The sequence below is a fragment of the Thunnus maccoyii genome, chromosome 18, assembly GCF_910596095.1.
Source record: "Thunnus maccoyii chromosome 18, fThuMac1.1, whole genome shotgun sequence".
In the NCBI taxonomy this organism is placed as follows: domain Eukaryota; kingdom Metazoa; phylum Chordata; class Actinopteri; order Scombriformes; family Scombridae; genus Thunnus; species Thunnus maccoyii.
In genome coordinates, this window is record NC_056550.1 from 18,904,985 (window position 1) to 18,932,566 (window position 27,582).

The 27,582-nt window shown below is 41.5% G+C and overlaps 1 protein-coding gene across 3 annotated transcripts in view; it reads left to right on the forward strand.

Annotated features, from left to right (window-relative positions):
- Positions 1 to 27,582, forward strand: part of col5a3a (collagen, type V, alpha 3a) — a 50,360-nt gene continuing 22,778 nt past the window's right edge. Inside the window, exons 1-20 of one of the 3 annotated variants that reach the window (XM_042392963.1) lie at positions 1 to 286; positions 10,207 to 10,374; positions 10,791 to 11,004; positions 11,415 to 11,577; positions 17,084 to 17,206; positions 18,701 to 19,108; positions 19,982 to 20,101; positions 20,219 to 20,335; positions 20,445 to 20,498; positions 20,609 to 20,650; positions 21,179 to 21,241; positions 22,579 to 22,653; positions 22,828 to 22,911; positions 23,068 to 23,124; positions 23,466 to 23,519; positions 23,662 to 23,715; positions 23,833 to 23,886; positions 24,526 to 24,579; positions 24,837 to 24,890; positions 25,442 to 25,486. In XM_042392963.1, the coding sequence (XP_042248897.1) occupies positions 202 to 286; positions 10,207 to 10,374; positions 10,791 to 11,004; positions 11,415 to 11,577; positions 17,084 to 17,206; positions 18,701 to 19,108; positions 19,982 to 20,101; positions 20,219 to 20,335; positions 20,445 to 20,498; positions 20,609 to 20,650; positions 21,179 to 21,241; positions 22,579 to 22,653; positions 22,828 to 22,911; positions 23,068 to 23,124; positions 23,466 to 23,519; positions 23,662 to 23,715; positions 23,833 to 23,886; positions 24,526 to 24,579; positions 24,837 to 24,890; positions 25,442 to 25,486 (2,088 nt within the window). In that variant the 5' untranslated portion in view covers positions 1 to 201. Of the gene's footprint in view, positions 287 to 2,261; positions 2,304 to 10,206; positions 10,375 to 10,790; positions 11,005 to 11,414; positions 11,578 to 17,083; positions 17,207 to 18,700; positions 19,109 to 19,981; positions 20,102 to 20,218; positions 20,336 to 20,444; positions 20,499 to 20,608; positions 20,651 to 21,178; positions 21,242 to 22,578; positions 22,654 to 22,827; positions 22,912 to 23,067; positions 23,125 to 23,465; positions 23,520 to 23,661; positions 23,716 to 23,832; positions 23,887 to 24,525; positions 24,580 to 24,836; positions 24,891 to 25,441; positions 25,487 to 27,582 lie in introns of those variants that run through there. The other 2 variants (XM_042392964.1, XM_042392965.1) reach the window with 2 other exon arrangements.

The window sequence follows — 27,582 nt, forward strand, 5'->3', positions numbered from 1 at the left end:
GGGAGAAATTGAATGAGAGGGACAGAGCGAAACTGAGAGGAGCCACCACAACAAAACTTCTCCAACAATCAAGCAAGTGGAACTACAGACTGGCTTTCTCATTTTCTACTCGCATGGCTGCTTAGTTCCTGCAAATACAACCTCTGCAGTAGTTATAAAGTTTTGGTGGCGGAGGCAGAGGGGGGTCCCCGCTTGGAAAGGATGGACCGTGTAATAAGGACCAGGGCGCGCAGGAGAATACCGCTATTTGTTTTGATCCTACTTCATTTAACGACGACACAAGCTGGTAAAGTATATAGTCCAACACCTGCAGTTGAATCATAAAGAAATCCATTAGCTATAAATGCGAGAATAAGTAAAAGAAAAGTCGATAGTCTGATGAATGATGCACTTTCCCCTTTATCAAGTTTCCATGACTTCTTTTCAGACACCTTGTTTCATCACTTGGCCACCAGCCAACACGAAGAGATTAGAGCAAAAACATAATCTTAGTTCTTTGTTTTTTCTAAGTTTCACTTTTGATTCCTGGCTGATGTCTCTGCTTTGAATCCGTGTGAATGTTTTGGTGATGCTGCTACTTGCCTTACAGACAGAGTCGCTTCAGGCTGGGATTAAAACTGTGAGCGGGCTCAGACGAGATCACGTTGTTGGAAATTGTCGGAGCGTTTCACAACTGTGCAAATGATTTGCAATTATGTAGAAGCTATATTTGTATATGCATAGGCTACATTTTGCATAATGAGCACATTTTGATTGATACAGCTTCTCCAGCTTTCCAAGGTTTGAATTTGAACGCGTCTTGCGTGCGTCAGGTGTGCTGTATGGCTTGCAACGACCTCAGGAAATGTATGATGTCATGTTTGAGTTTGCTTGTGACCAGCGTCGGTTTACTGTGACAAGGTTTAACGTTGGCTTGAGAAAGAGGTGAATGGCTGAACACTGACCAAACTGAGTAGATTAAAATTCCTGTCATGGATCTGTTTAATGTGCCCTCTGCTCACATAGGTTTAAGTGAAGGCGCTTAGCACTAACACTCTTACTGCCATGCTGTAGTTATGGTTATTCTGGCACACTTACATATTTTACATGTTTAATTGCAGGCTACAACCTTAGATCATATTTTGGACAGCTGTTAGTTTTAGTGACGCAAACCCACTATGTCTTCAGGAGTGGAGTGACTCATTTTTCAGTGATCCACCTGCAAGAATAGGGCCTGTTCTCCGTCAAACAGCTGTTTCTGTCTGTTTGTCACAGTGACCTTGCATCCACATTTCCTGCACTTTCAAATTTGTTCGCCTAGTGCAGAAGTCATTTTAAGACTTCCTCATTTCCAAGATAGCCAGTAACAACCAGGTTGTGCATACATGCTGTATGTCATTTGGCCCACTGCTATCTGTCACCCACACAGGCCTATATGCCCTGTGGCCGCATCCTGAGTATCTTCAACTGGCAACAGACTGTTTATTTGCAGGTGCTGCGGTTTAGAGATGCCTTGGTTGAGCAACATGCCGCAACAGCAGGGGTTAACCCTGCGGTCACCCGAAGTGCCTCATTTCCACTGGTGACTCTCCACATGCACCCACTTTATGGTTGGCAGGATTTGTTGGAATTCATTGGCTGAAATAAAGAGATGGCAGGGGGAAGTCAGCCAACTGACATAATCACATTCAACTGACACAGCGGCTGTGGTGTCCACTGCTCTCTTATGAGGGCTTGTGAAGAAAGAGGCTGGGATGATTTAAAAGTGCATGGACATATGGCGGTGCTGATATGTCGGTCTTAGATATGTGCATGCGGTTGATAATGTGTTTGTTCTCGAATGTTTGTGTGCATGTGTGTGTGTGTGTGTGTGTATATTACAGCGCGAGAATGTTTTCCCATATGCTTTCTGTGTGTGTTCAAGAGAGATGAGACAGTACTTTGTAGTCATGTTTGCTGACAGAAAGTGAGACATTCTTGCACACGTCCGCAGTTAGTTTCACTCAGAATCCTCTGTTCTTTTGCCTCAACACATTTTTGTTTGGCTTTCTTTTCCTTCTTTTCTTTTTTTTCTGGTCCATTCAAAGTCTGGGACACAGAAGTGTTTGTTTTTATTTTATATGCCTTATCTCTCGATTTACATCATCTCCCTCCTCTTTCTTATGTCCTGCTTCATCCCTGACTGGTTGTATGACAGAGGGGAAATCGTGCATACAGCCCCCTCACTGTGTCCCGTTTGATCCAGCCTCCTCGCCAATCCTGCACCAGACTCCCAAAAGAGGACGACAAGCCTTGTTCCCCTTTGATCCAGTAACAAATTAGTGGTAAATGAAAACAAATGAGAAAGGCAGCTGAATTTAGCAGGATAGAGAATAGGAGAAGGGGAATTTTATGCCCATTGCAGCTCTAGTCTATTCTACTGTTTGCATTTCTCTAATGAACATTAACATCAAACATCAGAAGTGTCAGAGATGCTGATGTCTGTCCCTAGTTACCGATGCTGCATGCATATCATCTCAAACTGCTTCTCAGACATTTTGATGAGGCAGACTGTTTGGAACTCCCCCAAGTCTTTAATATGTAGAAATGATGCTTAAACACTTCATGGTGCCGGACTGCAACCTATATTATTCAACACACATCTGGCTTCCAGAAACTCAGTAACCCCCTTCCCCTCAGGCTTCTGTGTTTCTGATCACTCGATGCTTCAAGCAGCTTTCTGTGGGACTAGTTGGAGATGCTTCCTGTAGAATTGCAATGAGCAGACATCAGAGGAGCTGACTTCTTTGCAGTGTCTCCTTACATGTCATCTGCCTCTTTATCCCAGTTTATGAGCCTCAGAGAAGTTTTGTCGTAGTAGTTCACAGTCATCACATGCACATCTTTGTAGAGGTCGCAGGAGTAAACTTTCCTACCGCAGCCATCTGTATACTAACAATATGCTACGCTCAGTGACACTGTGACCTGCTCATATTTCATCTTCTCTGTACCTGGTTGTGTCCTTTAGCGTAGACATCAAGCTGCTAACATTTAGAGGTTTCAAAGTTTTAGAGAGGCCCACAACTTGTTGATGATGAGGAGCAAAACTTCTAAAAGAGCATTACACATGCTGTGTATGTGTGTAGCATATAGTGTTATGTATTGATTTAGTCAACTCCAGTGTTATTCTAAACAATAGTTACCTCAATGTTATGATGTCTGAGCTACCAAGTGACGGCTTGCTTGAAACTTGAATGGGCTTGGTCATGTGTATGCATGCATGTTTGTATGTAGGTAATCCTCTGTGCCTTAGGTGTGTGTGTGCTGTGTACGCACATGTGCATGAGGAATTGTGTGTGTATGCTTGTGTATGTATATGTGGTAGTGTGTTATGTTACATATTTATGAGGACCAGACATTCTCACAAGCTACCCACTTCTTTAAGGGAATTTAGTGATTAGAAATTGGGTCAGGCTAAGTTGAGGTCCAGTGCTAGGCATGCAGTGCAGATTATGGTTAAGGAATGGATTTTCTGTAGCCAAAGAACGTCCTCACAAGTATAGAAGTACAAATATGTGTTTCTGTGTATGTTTGTGTGGAGTGTCTGCCCAGTTAGGGGCCTTGAGGGGCAGGTGTTTTCTCTACGGACCCAGCAGCTTTTGGCCTCTTGGCCCATCAAGCTGTGAAGAAACACGAACAGAACAAACTGTAGAGATTGAAGAATGTGGTTCTGGTGTGAATTGGAGGGAAATCTGTATCCAGATTCCGCCAGAATCCTTCAGCTTCCATACCAAAAGTGTAACTCACAGTGATTAGAAGCCCAAACTACAAGACACATTGACTGACCCATATTAATCATTCCAAACATGCTAAACGGTACCTCATGTAATCATTATTTTCACCTTCAAGACTTTATTTATCTATAATCTTAAATGTGTTTTATTTTTATATTTGATTAATGATTTGTGTGTTTCCCTCATGTTGTACAAAACGAGCAAAGAGATATAGTAGAGGATTTACCATATCAAATCAAATTTTATCATTGATGTAAAAATCTTAAAGGTAAGACACAAGCTGGTGTTAGTCTATTAATTATGATGTGAAGATGTTAGGATTATAAGGCTGGCTGAGCCAAATATAGCAACTGCATTTGTGCAACCAACAGGCATGTTTGATCTGATACGTCATACATAATTCAATGAATACTGAGGCACGAGACGTTCAGTCGTTCATGTCCTGTTAATCGTTGTAGTAAGGAAAGGATCAATCAGTGAATCCGCAGCAGTGCTGTATATTTCATGTGAATTCAAATCCACCAGAAATGGTCACACTATCTGTACTGTATGTATAATACATACAACTCCAATAGGGGATATTCCTCCTGGATCACCTGAAGACCATACTCCCCAAATTAAAAGAACTGCATAAAAATGTTATATTAATAAAAGAGAGTAATTATCATCATCACAATCATCAATCTATACAGCTTATCAGGGTTGTAGCAAAACCATCAATACCATATCATTTTAAACGAACAAGCAAACAAACAAATAGCAGATAGATCCAGAACATTTCTTACTGGCCATTCCACTCTTTCAGTGCCTGTGCAGTTCAGCAGAAAAACTCCACAGCCCTTTTATTGCAGAGGTGTTGTCACAGAATTTCTATTATTGGCAATCACCTCTGTGTTTACATTTAATTGGTTTTCTTGTATCTCCTCATGCCTACATACTAGGTTACAGAACATAATCATATAAATATTAATGATGTGGTATTACAAGTAATATGGTCGAGGCTGAATGCTGAAAATTGACTAAATACCTCATGTTAGGCGCTCTTAGTTGCTTTCATCATTGCTTTCATTGTCCCTCTTAATAATATTCATTGACTTCATAACCCATAACCTCTCAGAGTATGTTAAAACACATTCTCAGCAGTCATCTGCACAACCGCTGATTTGACTTGCTGCTAAACTCTCAGTGATAACTGAAAGCAGACGCAGCCACAAAGCACATTCAGTGGGATAAATATCTCTCCCTCTGAGTTTGCATTCTTCCATGCCATTGTCTCTGTGTTAAATTTAGCTTTGTCACATTTTTGATATGGTAGTACACAAGTAAAAGAGGAGGGCGTTCGCCAGATGAACTGAGACAATTTGGCAAGGGCAGAGGTGGCTGTTGACAGTTTTTTTTTCTCTGTGGGTGTCATAATTGAGATATAAACAGTGTGCAGGTGTGACTGTGAGTAGTTAGCGTATCAATCTCAGTTGGCTGTTCATCACTTTAAATTTTCATCTGTTCAGAGAGTGTATTATCTCTCCTCACCCCATAGTGTTGTTGTCCACACACAGCAGTGACCCAGACAAGGGGTCACACCCACTGCTAATTAGATTAAGGCTATTCTTCACAGAGCATGGAAGAAACTGTGTCTGGATTTATTCAACCACTTCCACTGAATCCGTCACCATTTTCCCATTATTAATTACCATCTGTTTTATAGCTTGTCACATTGTTTACTGAAGAAATGTTCTGTAAACAGTAGTTTTCACAGAGAGTGGCATTTCAGTAGACAAAGATTTGAAATGGAACAAGAGATCCATTCAAAAAAGAATAAGACACTGTTTACAGTTCTGTAAATGACTGCTTGATATACATGTGTTCAGCACCTGGTCATGAATTGTCATCTAGTTTATAATGAGATACATATATGTAATATATCTCCAAACAATAATTGAAATTTCAAATGTCAGCCTTTTTTCCTCCACTCATCTCAGGGTGTGGTCCAAAATACTATGCGAAATTCTCATTGCTCAGATTCATTTTGGCTTCATGTCTTGTTAAAATTCCCCATTTCCCAGCCGCAATAGTTTTTGACAGTGTAGCATTGTGTGAGTGTGAGTGGTATTTTCAGGCTGATCTGGGAGTGTAGGTGGTGTGAGTCATGAAGAATGTCTTCAGAGACATTTGCATTAGAAACACAGAGAACACATTATGTCCATATATGACTGAAGTGGTGCTGGAGTTGTATGACTGCAGGGTATGGAGAGGCTGTGTCAGTTGTCACACTGGCAGAGAAGATACACAGATGTAGACTGTTTGGTGGCATTTCCAGGGGATACAGCAGGATATGTGAGGTGCGGAGGGGAGCTGCTCAGCTCTTTTCTGACAGGAAGTGTGGACAGCACTGTTGCCAGGCAGACACGGTTGCTCCATAGAGGAAAGCATAAGAACAAGAAAAAGTCTTATAAGGAGAACATCTGTGTCTTAATCTGAATTATTATGTGTCTGCTTATACATCACATAGTGTATAATACATGTCAGCCACACCACAACTGTCCTCCCAGAATTGCAGGATGTTTGTGAAAATGTTGGATGTTTCCCATGTACTCTGACCTTTTTTTGTGATTGGAAAACACTTTGAGTCATCCGTCCTCAGAGATTCCATGATGCTATTTCAAACTTGTTGAGACATATCTTCAAATGGTGGGGACAACATGCTGTACAGGGCAGCAGGGTCACCAATAGGTAGCAAGTTCTATCAGTAACCATCTCCGAGTTTTCTTTAAAATGTAAGCTGTAAGCTCAGCCACTCTTGCTAAGTTTCTCTAAAGGCAACACTTTGACAGTTGAGGTACGGATATGATATATACTGTATGATTACCACAAAGCCTAATGAGATGCAAGCAAAGCCTGCTCAGACAGTCAGTGCTGCAGGACAGGTAAAACAAGCATAACTCAGGGTGACATTAATGAATCCATAGCAGAGAACAGATATCTTTGTTTTGTTGATTGCTGCATGGATCTGGACTTCATATGGCAGCCTGCCACTTGCCTGGGGTTTTCCTCTTGATGCCACAGTCAGGGGTGGTGGCATTGAAATGGTGAAATAGGGGATATTCCACAGAACCATGTTTGTATTTTATTTGGGTCATTCCTATCCAGCTATCTTCTGGTGTTGCAGCAGCAGCTATCAGGGCATCCTCTTAAGTTTCTCCCCATGTCCTTCATATCAGCTTGCCAAACTTATCCCTAAACTGTTTATTTTGCACACTTGGGTATGAAATGCCTTTTATTCCCTGCACGTTTAAAGGGCAGATCATTGTGAAAGCTTCTTTTTTTTTTTTTTTTTTTTTGAGGAATATCAGCTGCTTCTCTCAGATTTCTCCCTGTGGCATTGTTGCACATTTCAACTTTGTTGTCTCAAGAGTGTCAGAGGTCAACAGTTTTCTATCATTGCTGTAACATGTTTAGAATTGAGCAAGTTATCTTTAAAACTCAAAGTGGTTGAGGCAGAAATATACTTTATGTGGTTCATGGGGTCCATATTATCCATATTATCTTGCATGAAATTAAACAATTATAAGAGGACTGAAGAGTTTTTGCTGAAAAGTTAATTGTGTTAGTTTGTTTTAAGGCCATTTTGTGAGGGGCTGTTTTGGATGAGCTGACAGAAATCCAAGAATCTGATATAATAAGACCCACGATGTTTCAATTTAGAACATTATTCAGACTGTTCCAAACATCACTGCCCTCCTCCCTGTGCATGAATATGTATCACAGAGAGAGAGAAAGAGAGAGAAAGAAATAGATAGATACATAGATAGACAGATAGACAGTTAGATAGGTAGATATATAGATAAACAGATAGATAGATAGAGAGTGAATTCTTTACCTTTGACTAATACACAAACGGAACTGAGTTGCAAGGAGGAATCAAACCAGGCCACAATAGGGCAACATAGAGCTCACTTGAGACCAGACAAAGAATGAGACACTCCTACCAGTTCAATTAAATACAGACATTAAGGATTAGGACCCAGACATGATTTAAAGTGCAAAGTAAACTGTTGTGAAGGATAAAGTGCTTTGACAGAAATGCAGATGCTAATAAAGGCTTGTTTTTTTAATCTGACTGAACAAGGTGAACTTGTTACACCCAATTACTTTACTAGCAACTTTAACCAGTATTGTCAAGATTTTTTTATTTTAACAAGCTACCATATGAGACAAAAATACCAGATTCAATAAAACTTTCATGAAACAGTCATTAAGATGTTGTACGATGAAAATGAATCTATCTACTAAAAGAATTAATCTCCGTCTGTGTGTCTATTTGTCTACATGTCCTTTGCGAATCTCTTGAACCATTCATCCAATCAACTCCACACTTGGCGGGTGCATGTCTGGGGAACAAAAGGAGTGCGGTTTCAAATTTTGTGCACTTTGGACACATTTAATATTAATAAGCTCTGAATAAACAAGCGAACAGCGAGCCGCTCAGCTCCATGTCTGAGTGCAGCGGGGGCTATTTGATATAAACGCTGTCACATCACAGCGCATGAGGCTTCTGGGCTCTGACTCGACTTCGCACTTGGCCCGCTCCGGACAGACACGTTTTGAACGGGCACTGCACTAGTCTCTCTTAAAAATCACAAACACTACTAGACTTTCTTACACATTATGTAAGTGTTCAAAAATTTGTAATCGAAAACAATGTCAGTGTCCTTATCCTTGAACTAAGTGTGGTTTTGACCTTTTAAAATCGATTGATACATTATTCCTTGACATTTAGTTCTTGGTTCACTGTCATGATGGCTAGAGCAGATTTGAAAATCATCCTAAATGACTGTGTGTGGGTGAACATTTATTGGTGACACTTGTATAACAGTCTGAGGTTTCTGTTGTTAGAAACCAGCAACTTCTATAATTATTTAATTTATACAGCTTGTTTATGACAAAATTTGAGCCCTTAGGTCTTACCTTTAGATTTGTTCCTAATGTTTTTCATTGTTGGAGCCTAGCTGTAATTCACAGCTTAACCTATTTACAGCCCTGTTGCCATGCTAGGGGACTGAGAGGGTGAGCTCTCAAAGCTGCTTGGAATAAATGGCCTCTGCAAATAAATAATGCCATAAAATGTAACCTGGTGCTTTTCTGCAAGCAATGTCTGGGCAACGGTAAACTCTCTCCACATGTTTAATTAACGAGGAGAATAAAAGGCGAGCTCTGTATGAGCAGGGAGAGCTACAGGAGGCAATTTAGGTTTAGGATCCTCATTTCAGATGCCTGGAATGCTAAGTGCTGAGTTGCCCCGAACAGGCTCTCTCTAGCAGCTGGGGGGAGACTGGCTGTGCAGAAAGCTCTGATCCTGCCTAATGCTCATGGCAGCACTTTATCAACAGAACATCTAATAACATGACCAGTGGACTGCAAATAAAGCACAGACTCATTGTAATGAGAGAGACCCACCACAGGGAGAAATCTCATATCTACAGGAGCAACAGTTGCTGTGCTCATTGCACATTAATACTGTATATATTCACACTATAACCTCCATCTTAACAATTGATGAGATTAATTTTCCTATTTGCAGCAAAAATTGACTTGTTTCAACTATTTTCATGAGAATATTATCAATTATCATGATAGTATTTCCATATATTTCCATGTGCTTCTAGAAAATACTTGAAACAAGAGGAACAAATAGAATCATCTTTTATTTACAGAAATGTTTCTTTTTTCAATAAAAGAAAAAGAAAAAGAAGCTTTGAGGGTTTGATACAAAACTAGCTTACTGAGGACAGATGCAGTGAAAACAGCAGAGCAGTGAGAATTAGCAGTGCGAATATTTGAATCAGTGCTTATCTATGCCAGTTAAGTGTTTGAATTGTGATAAAATGCAATGCGGACATATTGTTCCCTGCTGGTGAAGGGGGAGCTGTGTGCAGGTGTCAGCTGTCAGGTGTGCTGCAGTAGGATTATGGGTTAGGCAGTGTACCACCCCTATCCTATAATAACACCCACAGAAGCCTGGCCACCTGCCGCCACATCTCAGAGGCGCTTGTCTCTTCCGACTCCTAGGAAGCAGGAAGCCTGCACACTTTTAAGACCAGCTTCCAGCCGCACTAAACCCTGCTCTTCAGCTCGGTAACAACCAGCACTTAACCGGGCCAGACAACAAAGTGCTGTCACAGTGGCAGAATTTAACTGTGAGGCTGACATGCTATAAGCATGCTGCCGCCATCTGCCACAAGCTCCACCCAACCATAGTAAAGTTTTTCATATAGTGCTAGAAACAGGAATAAACAGGAAGCAGGATATCATTTATTTAAAAGCATGTAAACAGTACCTTGTTTCATAAGACATAATTAGAGAATCAATGAGCATGAAATGAAAAAATAAAACACCCTATTTCTTTTATCTATAACTATGTGCAGATGATTCATTTTATCTTTCTTTTCATTCCCAGCTGATCCCATTGATGTTCTGAGAGTGCTGGAGCTGTCGGAGAATATGCAGGGGGTGTCCCTGGAGGCTGGTCTCTGCACCAGCAGGAAGGGGATGGAGGAAACAGACCTGGCCTACAGGATTGACAAAAAGATCCAGCTCAGTGCTCCCACCAAACAGCTTTTCCCTGGTAGTAGACTTTTTTCCTAGTAGACCATATATAATGTAGCCTCCAGTCCCACCCAGCAATGAAATTACTTTTATTTCTGAAAAGCACCCAAATGTGTCACTTTTGTAAGGGATTCTTCTTTCAGTAAAACCTTAAGAAATCTGACTTTGAACTCCCTTAACGCCTCCTTGCGGGTGCTCACTGCTTTCACGGGCAATATTTTTCATCATTATTATCTTTACTCAGGTCTCACTGGCAGCAGGGGGTGCCTACATGTTATAAAAATGCCTGCTCCCCACTGTGCTCTCTCTTGTATGACTTAACATCTCTCCTATTTTCTCTTATTTTCTCCTATTTTCTCCTGTCCTCTCCTCTCCTCTCCTCTCCTCTCCTCTCCTCTCCTCTCCTCTCCTCTCCTCTTCTCTTCTCTCTTCCAGATTTCAAATTTCCGGTGAATTTCTCCCTGATGACTACTGTGCGAGCTAAAAAGGGCTCCCAGTTCTTCCTGCTCGCCATGTATGATGACCAGGGGGTGCAGCAGCTCGGGCTCGAATTGGGTCGTTCACCTGTCTTCCTGTATGAGGACCAGCATGGGCAGCCCACACCAGACCTGTACCCTACCTTCAACAAGATCAACCTGGCTGATGGAAAGTGGGTAGTTTAAGGGCCTGTAACTTCTCCATTAGACTAGATATCAATGAAATATCTGCCCCTCTGTTGACTTGGCAGCACACTATATCTGATATGTGTGTTGAAGAGATCAGATTCACCTGCACTGTGTAATTTATATAAAATGTGGATGTTTAATTTTCCCCAAGCCTTGAAATCTGAGGCAGACCTCTCATTTCTGCAGTCTGATTTATCTGCTCTCAGTGTGCCTGACCTTGAGCGACCTTAAAAGGAAAAAGATTCTTGTGGAGTGCTTGCTGCAATTATTCGACCTGACCAAAAGAGTTTAGGAAATCAACCCTTCACAGGCTCAAAGGCACAAAATAAAATTTCAGAATAGCTCTCTCCAAGGTTGAACTGTCAGTTAATCCCCTCTCTCTTTGCTTTTACAGATGGCATAGGATAGCCTACAGTGTACAGGACAAGTCTGTGACCCTCTACTTGGACTGTCAGAAGGTAGAGACCCAAGATCTGCTGCGTGGGGACAACGCTGTAGTCAGCACAGAGGGTGTCACTGTGTTTGGGACACGGCTGCTGGATGAAGATGTATTTGAGGTAGGACGTTCTCAAAATGTTGGAACTTCTGGAAACTGATCATACTGTTTTTGTCCTATTTGTAAAATCAAAATTTTAGGGCTGTAGTCAACCAAAGAAAATCTTGGTCGACTAAAATCATACATAATCTTCAACTAATCGATTAGTCGCGGGGGGGCTTTTTTTGGCCTGGCGGGGGTTCTCATTGTTATCATAATAGGAGAAACACTGATTCAGTAAACGTTCAGTACGTTCAGTAAACGTTGAGTACAGTTAGACCCAGCAGTCTCCATTAGGTTGGGCGAGTTCAAAGTTGTGAAAACAACGGGGGTGTTTTGAATACACGCCTGTTTTCACAGGAAATTTGTTAGTCTGTCCCTCCCGCCACAGGACATAATGGATTACTCCTGGAAAGCTATTGATGTAGCACTTTTCTCCTTATGAAAATAACATGGAGATTATTCGACCAATGAGAATTTAGTCGGACGAGAGCATATCGACCAACTAATCGACCAGTCGACCAGCAGACTACAGCCCTACAAAATTTCCTGTTTTTTAATGTACTTAGCCAAAGTTTTAACAGGTCTGGTTGGGCAGTAATAAAAGGAAAAACTCATTTGAATGCATCATTCAGTTGATTGCCAGCAAGTGTGCCTTTTGTGCACTTATGTATTGAGATGGACAAAGAAGGTAAATGATGTGAACTTTGTGTTATTAAATATTTATGTGAAACCGTGGGAGACTTCTTTACTGGGGAAATAGACAATGCATATTAGCTGAATCATCTTACAAGGCGCTGTAGGCGGATGTCCTGGTGACCTTGTTTTCATTTGAACAGCTTTGCTTTTTTCTTACTTTGTTTCTAAGCCTCTATCTCACCATGCTTCACGTTTAACCAAATTAAGTGCATTTTTATTAACACTGCTCCTTATTTGAGCTTTTCTATAGCCAAGTGAGTGAAGTGATAAAGATCTGGATTGTTTGTTGATCAGATTAGATAACCTCTTCAACCCTGCTGCAACAATGTCTGTGCATTGCTCATATCTACTTTATATCCACCAAGATCTAAAACATACCAAACATTTGAATAGTTTGAATAGTTCCCTGTATATCTTGAAAGTATTTCCCTGCATATCATACTTTATATGATCTATACATTATGATACAGTATAAAACTGTGTCAGTGAAATGGTGGGATGAGCAGAATATAAATGTATTTGATACTTTGGGACTAACTTTAAAGATACTTAAGACAAGATTGAAAGGGAAAATCAGGGTTCAAGAGGCTATGGGGTGACCGGGGTCTCCTGTCAATCAAGTGCTGCAAGAACAAAGCATTATGGGGGAAAAGAAGTGTTTTGAAGGGAGTGGGAAGGAGGGGATGTGCTGTTCAGACATGCCCAGCCTCATCATTTCCATTGTAAAGGCAAGAAATGACACATTCTCTTTGCTTTTCGGATTTGTCAGTGTAGATCAGTTGGCTATATGTGCTGATCTGACACAGAATGGCCATTTGTGCATTTGGGCGTTAAGACACATTCTTGTCCGGGAATGTGTGTGGTTTGGTGATGTCCTTTGATGGTCAGGACTCATCCTCTTGCAGGAGAAATACCAGCTCCCTTTGGCTACAAATATTGGGGTTTTATGTCAGAGAGGACGAGTTACTGTGCAAGTCATGTCACCATGTGTCTAACTGAAAGCTTAGATCATTTGATCCTTTTTGAGGGATCTTCAGTTTTGAATATGTGTGCACATATGTATCTATATTCAGGGAAAAAAATGGAAGAGCAAAAGATAAAATCTAAACTTTGGGAGTGGTTCCAATTTTGCTTTTTTCAGCGCAGTAACCTTTATTGTCTCTGTGCTTCCCATGACAATATGCAACTGCTGCTCCGTTATCATTCCCAATAAGGCTCCACTCTAAGTCTCTAGCCCTCAGCATGAAATAGAGATCAGCCCATTCACCCTTCCCCTGCCTTATCCTTGGGGCTCTGTGTCTGCTCAGCGATGGAGCAAGAAGACAACCAAAGATAGACAGAGGTATGAGGTACATTCAAGTTCAGAAAAATGGCCATCTCCCAAATCCCTTCTCCCTCAGTGTCCCAAGAATAGCCCACAGTCTGTAAAAGAGAACATAGTTAAATTTTAAGAATGTACAGAGGGAGGGTTGTTATAACTCCCTATTGGCTTAATAGACAGAAACCACAGCCTTCTCTACTTTCACCAGAAGAAACCAGATGTCCTTGATACTGACAAGTGGACACCTACTGCCTGTGGGTTTTTGCTTATGTAGTCAATAACTACCTTCTTAACCTTGTCCACTCACTCAACTTTACCTTCTCTGTGCCCTAACTTAACCTCAGTTGCCCCTCCCATGCTGTAAGTTATTTCCCCTAAACTTCCCTCTGAGTCACTGACAGGCATTCCAGTTTTTAAGTACTTTATATCCCACTTCAGTGAAGAAATGTGTCTCCTTGTAATCTCTATAAATTTCCCTTTTCAAAAGCAATGGAGACCATTTAATCATTGGCCTTACTCCAAAAATATTCCCATACTTTATTTATCATCCAAGAGTTATGATGATGATACAGTATGTGTGGTGATGACTAATACCCATCATCTGTTGATCAGATCCTTCCTGCAGTCCAATCCATGTACTTTTTGTGGTCATGTGTCTGAGAGTTTTCATTTAATTTAATCTAGAATTGAGCCTCTGTGGACCAAGTGAAAAAAAAAAAAACCTCAAATGAGTCAAATGATTTCTTCTGTTTGAGATTTTTGGATACATGTGATGGTAAAATATAATTTTCAGGGTGTGCTTTCAAGTACTCATATGTATGTCTGACTGTGCATATTTAAGCATCAGTGTTCTATACCCCGGGTGAGGCTGGTACCAGGGGAGGAGAGATTAAGCAGGCTGACCTCTGGGCCTCTGTTCCCAGGCCCTGGTTCTGGGGGAGGAGGCCAGTGTTCCGGCCCAGTTCTCCCAGCGTGGGAGCTCAGTGTGGGAGCATGGGGACCGTGGTCAGCCACTAATGTCTCTATTGCTTCCAGATTGCCTACAAATGACTTCAGAAGTTTGGTGTTCAAACTCAACACTCTGCTTGCATTTGGAGAAAAGCAAACATCAGACTGTCCACAAGTCTGGTTGTGCTTCTTCTTGGCCGCTGTGTGCCCTGTGTATGTGCCTCCAACATGCTGACTGCTTAGATAAGATCCAGCCCAGCGTTTATTTGTTAGGAAATTCAGATCCTTTCCATCTCGATTAGGACTGGAAACGTGAAATGTTTTTGGCTCACTGTAATAGGCATGTTGAAACTATGACTTGTCAGGCATATCATTAAAGGCCAGCTTTATTTGAATGCTTAGCAACACCATCAATTTACTGCAAAAATTGGAGAAGAGCATTAAATCGGTCAAGGTCTATTTAAATCATATTTTACCTTGATAATGACTTATGTCTGATGATGGTCAGATGTTTTTGGTTAGTTGTGAACATCTGTTGTACTTTAAGAAAATGAGGAGCATCAAAATGTTGTTTCATTACAGTAAGCTTGTTTGTTACAAACTTTTGCTTGCTCCTTCACCCACACAAGGTTGTGACTCACCCAAGAACACATGTTATTGTTTTAGAGAGTGAGGTCTGATTAAATCACTGCAAATGAGTGGACTGCGCCTCGGATAAGATCTAGTTAGTTGAGATTTGGTGAAGCAGTGTGACTGCTGGCTAGCTGGCACCTTGTTGCAGACAGCAGGGGAAAGCAAAGAGGTCACTCTGAAACACTAATGAACCTTTGCCAACAGAGCCATGTGTGACTTCATGCAGGATGTTTGAGAGCCATCAGAAATTTGTGGATTCAGCTGAGGTGTTCTCCTTTTCAAGATGTTCTCACATGTCGTCTTTAGATGTTCTTTCCCTGTACTAAATGGGGAACGTTGGAGCGCACATGATTTTGGGCAACACTTAACTCACTGTGTGTTTCTAGAGGAGAGAAACCCTGCTAGGCAAGAAAAATAGGAACACTTCTCTGTGAAAGTGTTGCCTTTGATCTCAAATTGAGATTGGATTAGATTGGATTAGCTCCCTGTTGCTTTCTCTCTAACTCTCTCTCACCTTAGAGAGAGAGAGTGCAATAATTTCCTTTGCTTGACACTGGCTTTTGGCCAAAATGGGAAGAAAAAAGGATAAGTGGATAACCTTTCATGTTTGGTGTATTAAAGCACAAATGACTGTTTCAACAGTCATTTCTACCGTAGGTTTACAGTTTTGTGTATGGTGATCAAGACTCAGGGCTCACATGGACATGCATTGCTGATAATGCATGATTTGAGCTGTATTAGAAGATATATGAGCTGATGGCGGGTAACAGAGAGGCGATATGTTTTGATTTATTTCACCTCTGGCCGCTAAATCCTAATTAAAGAGATTACAATGGGACTATAATTACCACAACATCAAGCAGTTAATCTGACTTAATTTATCACAAATGGCTGCCCAGCTGTCCCTGGATAACATTTCACCCAGCAATATGTTTGCAATGGCCTGTCAGTTACATAGATTTGTATCGCTAATGCAATCTAAACCTTGTCAAACACTCCGCCATGGGACTGCCTGCATGTTGTTCATATTGAATTACTTTCTGACTTGTGCGTCAGAAAGAGGGTGCCTTGCAGCTCAGTTGTTTTTACCATCAATTAATCTTTTGTATTTGTATTTGTTTTTGAACCTATGAAATATTTAAAAAAAATGACAAATGCCCATCAAAATTTATTTTAGCCAAAATTGTTGTGTTAGTATTGTTTTCTTAACCTTCAATATTAATATGTCAATTGTATTTAGGAATCATATAATCAAACTATTAAAGTTATGTAACAGAGACAAGCATTTTTAAAGTATTGTGTTTAGTATTTTACTTGATAAATGACTGTGAATCAACACATTTTCTTTTGATTGATGAATCAATTATTCGAGTCATTGCAGCACTCCAAAGCACTATGTGATAATATGAGGCTTATGTGGACAGAGTGATGTTGAGTATAAGGCCATTAAATCCAACAGAGGCTCTGGGCTTAGTGCTGCAGGGTCCAGTAGGGCTGTCTCTGTGCATGTTTGTGTATACACACTGGCTACGCCTCCAGGGCAGGACGGGAAGTGAAAGGTCCTGACAGCGGTGGTGAGAGAGAGAGCTATTTGACTGTTTTGTGTACACAATCAGGCCCCTCCTGGAGTTAAGAGAAGCAACAGTCAGTAGCAATTGCAGTGGCACTTTGATTATACAACCATGTTTCCCTTTGCATTACATCTAGGTATGCAGCCAGTTTTGTTGTTCTCATCATGTCTGTGGTGTTGTTGTGTATTGTTACAGGTTGATTCTTGGGATGATTGCATTGAATATCTACACTGTGCACTAACAGCTACTGTGTGTTTCTGTCAGTGCTCCACTGAGATGATTCCACTTCTCCTGTATGCCAGCCCTTATAACATGACACTTATCTACCTTTCTGTCTGCTTTCTGGTTTATTTCAGGGGGATATTCAGCAACTACTGATTCAGGATGACCCCCAGGCTGCTGCCGACTACTGTGTAAACTACATACCAGACTGTGACTCTGCTTTGCCCTACAACAGCCAAGCCCTGGACCTGCAGGAGGTCAGTACTGCCACCAACAGGAGGCAATGCCTACTTGAAAAACCTATGCATATTGCATAGCCATGGCTTGTATTTTTATTGGAACACAAAGGACAGGATATATTTATTCTTTTTTGTTATAGTTTAGTTGTGTTTTCCACATTTCCTTATTAGAGGCCATGTGTTTTATAATAAGGTTGAAGCAATATGAGGAGCTTCTTCCTCTGGCACTCATGCTGAAACATTATCACGTCCTTCTGGCTGCTAGAGTGGGCTTGCAGAGACCCTTGTTTCAGTAAAAGGAGAACAAGCATGGCTATCAATAGAGCTATGTGTCCCAGAAACTCTTGATCATATGATTTACAAGCAGACCACAGCCCCAGCCAAGAAGAGGTTTGAGTATAGTGCAAATGTACTGAGTGTTTGCAAAAAGAGATTTGAGAGATTAAGACAGAATAGGCCATCAGTCAAAGTAGATGTGTCTTCTTTCAAATGCAGCCAGCAGTGGAGCATTCTTTAGGTCAGGTGTTCCTCTGGCAAGACACACACACATACATAGAGCCAGGAGCCTATAACTCATATGCGATATAATAACTCTTCCCCTCCTCAAGGCTTGCAAAAAAAATGTAATCAATCATGGATATGAATTACTGTATATTTATTTAGTGGTGTGTGAAAGAGAGAGATAAGGAGGCAGAGGAAGAGAGGCTGAGAGATGCACATGTGTGTGTGGCTGGGTTTCAAGGAATACGCAGTTATACAATAATACACGTTAATGTCTTACTTATGTGTCTATTTGTTTATGTGTATGTCACATGCACACTTATGTGAGTGCACGTGTGTCTGTACTCAACTCTGCACCCGGCATTGATAATGCTCCAGGGATGGTTCAATAATCATAGTGTGAGGCCATTTTGATACTTATCCAGTTGGCTTTTACGGAGCTACAGCTGAGCAATAAGCTCGGAATCCAGAGCACGTCAACATCTGTCACCCCACTGACCTATTTCCCATCATATCTCCTTTACACAACAACCTTGTTTACAAGTGGATCTAAATCACGTCACTGATGTCTTTCAAGGACAGGGCCTTTAGCATTGTTTTCAGGCAGAGTCCATTCATGTCACTGACATGCAATGGACATCACTCTGGTGGATGACACAACACATATTTGCCACTTGCCAGAGCACATGAGAATTAGCACCTCTGTGGAATCATAGACAGGGTGACCTCTGACCACAAAGGCAAATACAATATGTCTTCTGCTTTGCCTAAGAGAAAACAACAGTGACTGTTTGTTTGTTCCTTCTTATTTCCTGTTTGTTTGGTTCTTACCAGCTCAGTGGGAATCACAGTAGGTCTCTGACCCTATAAGGGCGTGGCAGGCCTGCATGCCTTGTGTCACTCTCCTGTTCCTTGCTATTTCCTATATTGTGTTTTTATTCACAACAGTGTTTGTTTTGTCTCCATCCTCCACCTGTGCCTTCATATTGTATTCCCCTTTTTCATAAAAAGAAGTCTGATGCCTTGATGCAGAGTGACCAGCCAGGAGAACCAAAAGAGCAATCCAAAGAGGACAGAAAAGGCAAGAAGAACAAAAAGAAGAGGGACAAGGGCTCTAAGGGCAAAGGCAAACGCAAAGGCAAGGGCAAGGGCAAGAAGGGATCCCGAAAGAAGAAACGTGAAGAGGAGGGTCTTGAGGATGGCTTCCTCAGAGTGTCCACAAGGCTTCCTGAGTATCTATCCCAAGAACCTTTTCAGCCCACTAAGTTGCCAGACTTTAAGAGCACCCTTGAAACTGTCATTCCCACTGAAGTCTTCGACAAGACCCTCATGGAGATGCCCACACACGAACCGGACTCCACAACTGAGGCCCCCACTGTGGTACCCAGTGCATTGCCTGAATCAAAGGTCACTAAGGAGGTAGACAAGTTAACCTGTAGATGCCCTACGACCCCACCTCATCCCTTCATTTGCAGTTCTAACCGATCACTCCCTTAATACCTTCTAACCATAGAGAGCACCTTTTCCCTCTCAAGTTGCTTACCACCGCCACCACCACTAACCATCACCATCCTAATCATCATCTCTTCTACATCCCTACCAGAAAACATGGAGAATGCATCTTAAATGAGAAATCAATCTCTACTGATCTCACTACTGAATATGCCTTCTGTCTGTGTGTGTCTTTTTTTTTTTTTTGTAGAACATGCAGTACCATGCATACCATGCTTTATGGTATGCATGGTACATACAGTATAAATTTTCCTATATGCAAATGTACGGAATCAATATTGGGTTTACAGTTCATTCAAGGTGAATATTGTGCTCAGAGACCATCTAATCCTTTAAATTATTCCGCACATACTAATATGAATATGCCATAATGGCTGTACATAATTAAATCATTGAATCAACTTTTAACTTCCCACAGTAACAAACAAGGGATGTTTCTGTATGTCTCCTTCATGTTTATTATTTGCTAATTTGCCAAGTAAACTAATTTTTCATGCTCACGCTGTTTCTGTTGCTGTTGCAGTCTCTGCTATGCTGCCACATGAATCTGATGTAGTCCATCAGCTAATTGCGCTCCAGTATTGTAATTAACTGCACACCTGTCAACCTGTATCCTGGATAATCAACACATTCACAAAAATCCACCTGTTTTGCCAACATGTATATTGTACAATTGAAACTGTGCCCTGACTCGGAGGCACTGTGCACTAATGATAAGTGCTCAGAGTCTTCTGGTTGAGCTTTGATATGACTCATTGAAGCCCTTGTGTTGGCCTGCAGGAGGATAAGTCAGTGAAGAATCCAGTAATGGAGGAGTATGGAGATGACCTTTATGGAGACCTCCATGATGATCTCACAGTTTCCACGGTAACAGTGGGCCCGAATGTTACTGAATATGAGGTAGGTTAAATGCAAATGCAATAAAAGAAATGTCTCCACATTGGCACAGAAACAACAGTGAGGTTATTTTGGTATTCACTACACTTGTCACTAATGGAGTTTTTCATTCCTTAACAGATTCTTGAATATGAAGATTACAAGAATGACACAATGTCAGAGTACGAAGAGTATGAATTATATGAGAACAGCTATAACTTTGCGGAGCGGGAAAGAGCAGAGACGTGGGATGGAGAGGTAAATCTCAAAGTGAGCTCATATACATCAAGTGAGTGGTCATGCCTTCAATTGCCCGTGTCAAGTGATTCTAACAATCCACATCTGCTCATCTGTTTCTCCTCCTCAGGCTAGCCTCAGAGCAGAGAAAGGCCAGAAGGGAGAGCCAGCTATTATTGAACCGGTGAGCTGCCAGAGGCATTTAATGAATAGTCTAGTAGCTTTAGTTATGAGTATGGGAGTGAGTTCATACTCTTCAATTGTACATTCAGCTCTATCTGTGCTTGTTTCTAGGGTACATTAGTAGAAGGACCCCCAGGTCTACCAGGGCCAGAGGTGAGCATATTCACTGCCTGAAAACAAAACAAAATTGTTTGACCACATCTTGTCTCTGTAATTGTACGTATTACCATTTGAATCAGGATGTTGCATAATGTAACACAAGCGGGGACTGTCCAGATGTGTTGTGGTGCAAAATGTTGAGAATTTTGTAGTAGCTATCAGGATGCATCTGTGATGTCTTTGGGGGAAAGAAAACAAGGTTTTCAGAGGTTACACCCAAAAATATACCACTGTTATGCAGTATGTTGCTTTACACAATGACGCTTTGTGACAGATAGCTTGATAATATTTTTGTGTACATCAACTAACACACCATGAATTGACTACTAAAAGTGCATCATCACTGAGAAGTAAAAATAATGAGGCTTTGATTCCAAACTACATAGAGAAATAAAAAGCAATTATTGACAAGCATTTGGAGGATTAGACTATGGTGTAGAAGATCGGGATTTCATTGAAACTACAATATTGCATTGTTCTTTATAAATGGTTATTTGAGAGCTGCAAATGTTTCCTTCACAGGGGCTCACTGGACCAGCTGGACCAACAGGCCCTCCAGGACCCAGGGGAGATCCTGGTGAAATGGTGAGTGTGGTGAGGAGAGGACCTTGAGTCATTGGTAGAAAGTCCAGTGGGTTGATTTGACCTCAGTTTGACTGCTTCACCCTAGGGACATATGTCCATGGGATCACAATGACCTGGTTCACTGAACTGAACCTGCTGGACTTCAGGGAGGGACGCTGACTCACACATGTTTGACCTAATTTTCTTATTCTGTTTATGTGTGATTGCTCAAATAAGTGTATTTGTCTATTAATCATCACAATGGAACACACACACACACACACGCACACACACACACACACACTGATAGATGTCTTATCTCAGTAGATTATGTTTTTTATCATTTTGCTCTGTAAACAGTTTATTTCCATGTGGATCCCCAATGGCTTACAAGCACATCACATTCAGTCCCTATACACACTTCCCGTAGCTATTTACAGTTCATGTTCATTAAACAAGCCTATATTTTATTTACTTAGATGAAATCAGAAGAGATGCAACAATGGTGGCTTTCCCCTACTATCCACTTTTGCACAATTGACTTATCAAATACATGTTTTAATACAGGATCTCTTTTGTATGGTAAAATTTAAAAGCAGTAATGGCCTCCAGGTCTTGAAACACAGGTATCGTAAGTTTTACATTTGAAGGAATAGAAGGCATAGAAAGAGCTCTGTCTTTGTTCACACTGCAGCATGAGACTGTTTAACACACTTTAGGCTGTGCACCAGTGATTGACACATATGAATTGGCTCATGTCTTTATGGCATTGTGTAATACATACTGTACACAATTTATGCTGCTGGTAGAAAATCATACGCCTGCTGGATGGATTACAATAATTAATCATGACAACTCATTTAGTTATATTCTGTGTTATTATATAATATATTTTAAAAACAAATAAAGATTTCTTCCAATGGATAACTAGACACATTTCCACTTCTGCTTCAGTTATTTGTCATTTATTTGACAAAAGGCAGTACCAGGAATGGTACAGTTCATTCATTAACAAATATGGTAGGGAAATGTGTCTTATCAATTTGAATACTAGTTAGGATAGTTTAACAATAATCTGATCAACACAATCTTTATAAATCAATGCTGCATGAAATGACTTTGTACAATGGATATTTAGACTGTAAAGAGAAAATAAAGTAGTGCATAAGATATTCCTTGTGGAAATGGAACAAAGGTTGTTTTTACAGTGATTAGATTAGATTGCAGGGATGTTTTTGTCTCTCTTTTTAGACTCTCTCTCTCTCTTTCTCTCTCTCTGTCTAACGCACACACACACACACACACATATACACACACAGTAGCAGATGTTTATCCCCTTTCCTGTTGTCTCTTTTAAGGGTCCTCCAGGACGTCCTGGTCTTGCTGGGGTCGATGGGATTCCAGGTCCTCCGGGAACCCTGTTGATGCTACCTGTAAGACTTTAAAACACACTCACGCATGCCTCACACATACAAACACACACAGAGCACACCCTCTGACAATGTGGTGTCATGGCATGACCACAAGGGGGGGCTGTTTGATTGAACTTCATTTACATTTTGGGAGTCCTGCAGTGGGAACTGACTCCTCCTTTTCATTGCTTCCAGTTCCAGTATGGAGGTGATTCCCAGAAGGGACCAGTGGTGTCTCCCCAGGAGGCACAAGCACAAGCTATCTTGCAACAGGCCCAGGTAAACTTCACAGAAACCTGTGCCTTGTGATCATAATGCCATATTATAACATCAGAGACATCATTTTAATTTACGCTATATGAGTAGCAATTCATTGCATATTAAAAGGTACCTTGTGCAGCGTACATGAACCATCCAGTTGTGTTTTTCTTCCAGCTGTCAATGAAAGGACCTCCAGGTCCAATGGGTCTTACAGGGCGACCAGGCCCAGTGGTAAGGCACTCCTCTGACCTTGACCAAATATGCATTGTACCTCAAGGGCTCCTGCGACCTTTAACCTCAACTTCACATTCTGTCCACCCAGACACAAGCTCTATTCTCTCCTTCCCATCCTAACCTCACCACTCTTCATGCTCAGTATGATCAAATCGCTTTTAAAATCTGCTCCCATTTATGAAAGAAATCGCCGTAGGGCTGCAAAAATGAACAGTTTTAAGATGATTTGTTGTTTGCTCATTCATATTTTGTTTGTTTGGTGTTAAATTTGAGAGAAGGTTTGAATCGCTCCTGTGCATCTTGTCATGCTTTAATAAGTTTTTGTTTCTATTTCACAGGGTGTTCCAGGCCCCACTGGGCTCAAAGGAGACAGCGGAGACAGTGGCCCTACTGTAAGATTAGACATTATATTTACTTCACTACTAGCTCCTATCATACCACTGTTTTTCTTTATCACACTATTAAGTTCCTTTTGTCTTCTTGCCTTCCTCTTTACACCATTTTCCATTTATCTTGCTCTCCTTCCTCATATAGGGACCACGTGGAATGCCAGGCCCTCCAGGAATTAATGGAAAGCTGGGAAAGAGGGTGAGATATCTTGAGCATTGCTGGTTTCCTCACTGGAAACCTCAGTATCTTGTGTTAAAAGCATACTCTGCCTGGTGCACTCTAGAACCTATTTTAACTGGATTGTGTATCTGTTAGGGGCACGCAGGAAGGGACGGAGGTCGTGGAGCACCAGGTGAAACAGGCTCTAAGGTAAGCTCCTTGAGATCTCACTGTACTGCATTGCAGTAGTGATAATCTCATCTAATTGAGCTGCACCAACAACCTAGAGAATATTTGTTCCAGCAAAGGATTAATGTCCTTTCTGCATATTTGGATACTAGTTGAGGTTGATATTTGTGTGAATGCTACATTGCCAGTTGTCAGAACATATTACTGATGTTTGGTGTTAAGTTTCCTTGAATTCAGTTCCACGTTTCCATGCACAGAACAATCCCACATGTGTTTAGGCAGCAAGGTCTTGTACGATAACAAACTCCACTCTAAATCTCCACTTGCAAGTGTAAGCCTTTAGGTATCTAGCAGCCCACAGCTTATAATATGTATTGACAACGAGGCAACTCAATACCTAACAGCTGCAGGAAGAGCTTACTAAATAAATCAGGCTCCCCTGATGCCGGGTCTGACAGAACAGCAGAGTCTTTATCAGTCAAAGCAGCATTTTAGCAGACCTACAGCTAATCTGAAAGCTCCTTCTCCCCGACACACACTCAGAGCAGATGGGAGGCTCTGCCAGGGGAGACTTTCGGTACAATTCTGCTAATGTTTACACATTACCGTATGTGTGTGTGTTTCAGGCTTTAATGCACTTGCTTCTCTATTACTTCTCAGGGTGACAGGGGTTTTGACGGCCTGCCAGGTCTCCCAGGAAACAAGGGACACAGAGTGAGTCAGATTTGGTAACTTGAAATTGTCACTGTATTTATTTAGTTATTCAGACACTAACATGCAACAGTACCACAGCATGCATGAATACCTCACACATCATATGGCAGATGTTTATTTGCATATTACGATCACGATGATTGCTGTGATTTCTGTGATGACAGTGTACACTAAAAAGCATCTGCTCGAGCTCCTCTGCTATAAACAGAACAGTCTTAAATGTCTTGAGGGTTGTGGCTAATGCTTTTATCTTGTAGGGGGACAGAGGAAAGCCTGGTCCTTATGGGCCTGTTGGAGAGTCAGGAGAAAAGGTGAGTGCATGGTACTTTCCAAAAATTACTTGAAACAAACAGAAAACATATATCCTGCAGCAGTGCCTTGTTTTTCCTAATTTTCCATCACGCAAGTTTAAAGGGGAAATCTTTTCCAGATCAATGAATCAATTCTATAAACCATTTAGATGGTAAAGCACCACAGATCAAAGCAGGCTTTACTGAAATTAAGTCATAAACTCCTGAATTTTTAATTCTGCTATGCTGGACTGAGCTCATTCAGTATCAAGGTTTGCAAATGACATGAAAGCAATGCAATGCATCCCTGACATAGAATTGAAAATATGAAAGATAGAAGCTCTGTCAAGATGGTATCAATTCATGCAGGCAGGCGGGTGAAGTTTGAGAGAGCAGTCTATTAGTCTTTGCTCGAAGATAGTTGAGCCTTATCTGTCAGGCAGTGAATTTCTTTAATGAGCTATTTTCACAGATTATGTCTCTGGGGATATAAATGTATCCATGCCTGAGGCTGACTTAGAGAGGTGCATGAGATTTATATGTAGAATCTGTTTCTTTCTTTGTTATTTTAGGGATCTGATGGACCTGTGGGGCCAAGAGGTCAACCAGGTGAACCTGTAAGTGATGTTCCCTCTCTGTCTTTCGCTCTCGAACACACACACACCTACTTGTACATGCACACTTATAGTCATCGGCAATCATTCGAAGTTGAGTATGATGGTCCTCCTGGGGGGTCCTTATTATCGGTCTTCAAATGGCTGAGGAGACCAATTCTGGAGCCACGAACTTTCTTGCAGTGTGGGCATTGATGTGAGGTACTGGAGTGGAATGTGGCAGAGCCTTTTTGATGTGGACTCTATCCTTTCTTTGCTGCTGCAGCCTGTCGGAGATCATCTTAATGGAATGTGGCTTGTTCATGTTCTGTTTTGAGCAAGGTCTTCCCAGTTAGAGCTGTTTATGTGGAATTCTTTGAGAAACATTTTTTTAAACGCTTTTTCTGACCTCCAGGTGCTTGTTGGCCAGCATTTAGTTCTGAGTAGAGGACCTGTTTTGGGAGGCATATGTCAAAAATTACTATTACATGGCCTGTCCATCTCAGCTGGTGTTTAAAGATGGTGGTGGCAATGTTTGTGATGTGATGATGTTTGATTCCTCAAGAACACTGATGTTAATATGCCTCTCTTTCCAGCTAATACTGAAAATTTGTTTCGCAGGCATGTCTATTGGTAGGGCTCCAGGGCTCCTATATGCCTACTGTAGGTAATCCTGGTCTCTGCACCATATAAAGGTGTGGGCAAGATAACTGCCTTGTAGACCAGCAGCTTGGTCTTTGCAAGCAGGTCAGAGTTTTCAGACTCTTCAACGGAAGTTTACGAAGCCCCACTGGCACAGCAGATGCAATGTACCTCACTATCGATGTCTGTCCTTGAGGAGAGGTGACTTCCAAGGTGGGGGAACTGGTCCATATTTTCAAGGCTTACACTGTCAATTGTTATTGTTGGCGGGGGTGCAGAGATGTCTGGTGGGGGCTGATGGAGAACATTTCTGACCGCATAGAGGAGATCCCACTGGATGCAATAATTCAGCCAGGAAGTTGGTGAGGCAGACGATTTTTAGGGGACCTTTTCTAGCCCCCTCCTCTTCTGGGGTGAGCAGTGCGGACCCTGAAAAGGGCTGCTCAGTCATGGGTGAAAGCACCAAAGAATTCTGCTGCCTCAGTCTGAGAATCCAGCGACTCAACTACACCCACCGCCTGTGTGCCAGTTTGTGATTAGGAGCTTCCAGACTTCCTGGCTCTGCTCCAGTTGCCACTTGCTGATTGCCACAGGGCTTGGGATTGGGGTGTGCAGTTGAGTTATCCCCTACAGGTGAATGCCTGTGCGTGACGTGAAGAGAATGGTGCACAGACAGCCACCAAACAATCCTTGACAGAGACAGACCTGCAACCAATGGCATGGACTCCATGGCAACTGTAGGTCTCCCCCTGCTGCAGCCTTCCTCCACCTTCACAGACATTGTAGCAATCCTCTTGTTTGTTGGACACCATCCTCCGCCTGCTCTGCTGTTGACATCTCTCTTGAGTTGTGCTTTGTCTGGTACCTCCCCCTCAACCTTACTGCCAAGGGTGACCCTAAAAGGAGCTAAGCTCCAGACGGCATTGCTCTTGGGATATTTGGTACACACAAGCTTCTCCACCATGGCAAGGTGGCAACTCTCCAGAGAAGACACTTATAGTAAGCTCACACAAACACACATTTAGACACAGATATCACAGCACACCGTTATTTCATGTAAAATATGTCACTATATTAAAATATTTAATATAGCAGATATCTACGCTAGATGTCTATGCTAAACTTTTTTCTTAGTGCAGAACCACAGAAGCAACGGATTTCCAAAACAAATCCTGTGGGGATTGTATGAGATCATTGTATTTCAGCTAGAGCAGAAATTTCAGTCAGAATCTTGCAGAATATACACAAATACAAAATGTACTCTTAGTGTATATGTACATACATAACAGAAGCACAGCACAATAGTATACAACAACTGTAAAAACTAGGCTGGTCAAACCTTAGTAATGCAATGTTCACCCTTGCATTAAGAGAGATAAAGTCGCTTGAAGGCATGCAGCTTAAACACAAAAATATACAATAGCATAGCATGCCAGTATATTCAAATTCTGTCACAGAGATTCTACCTAAAAAGTAAC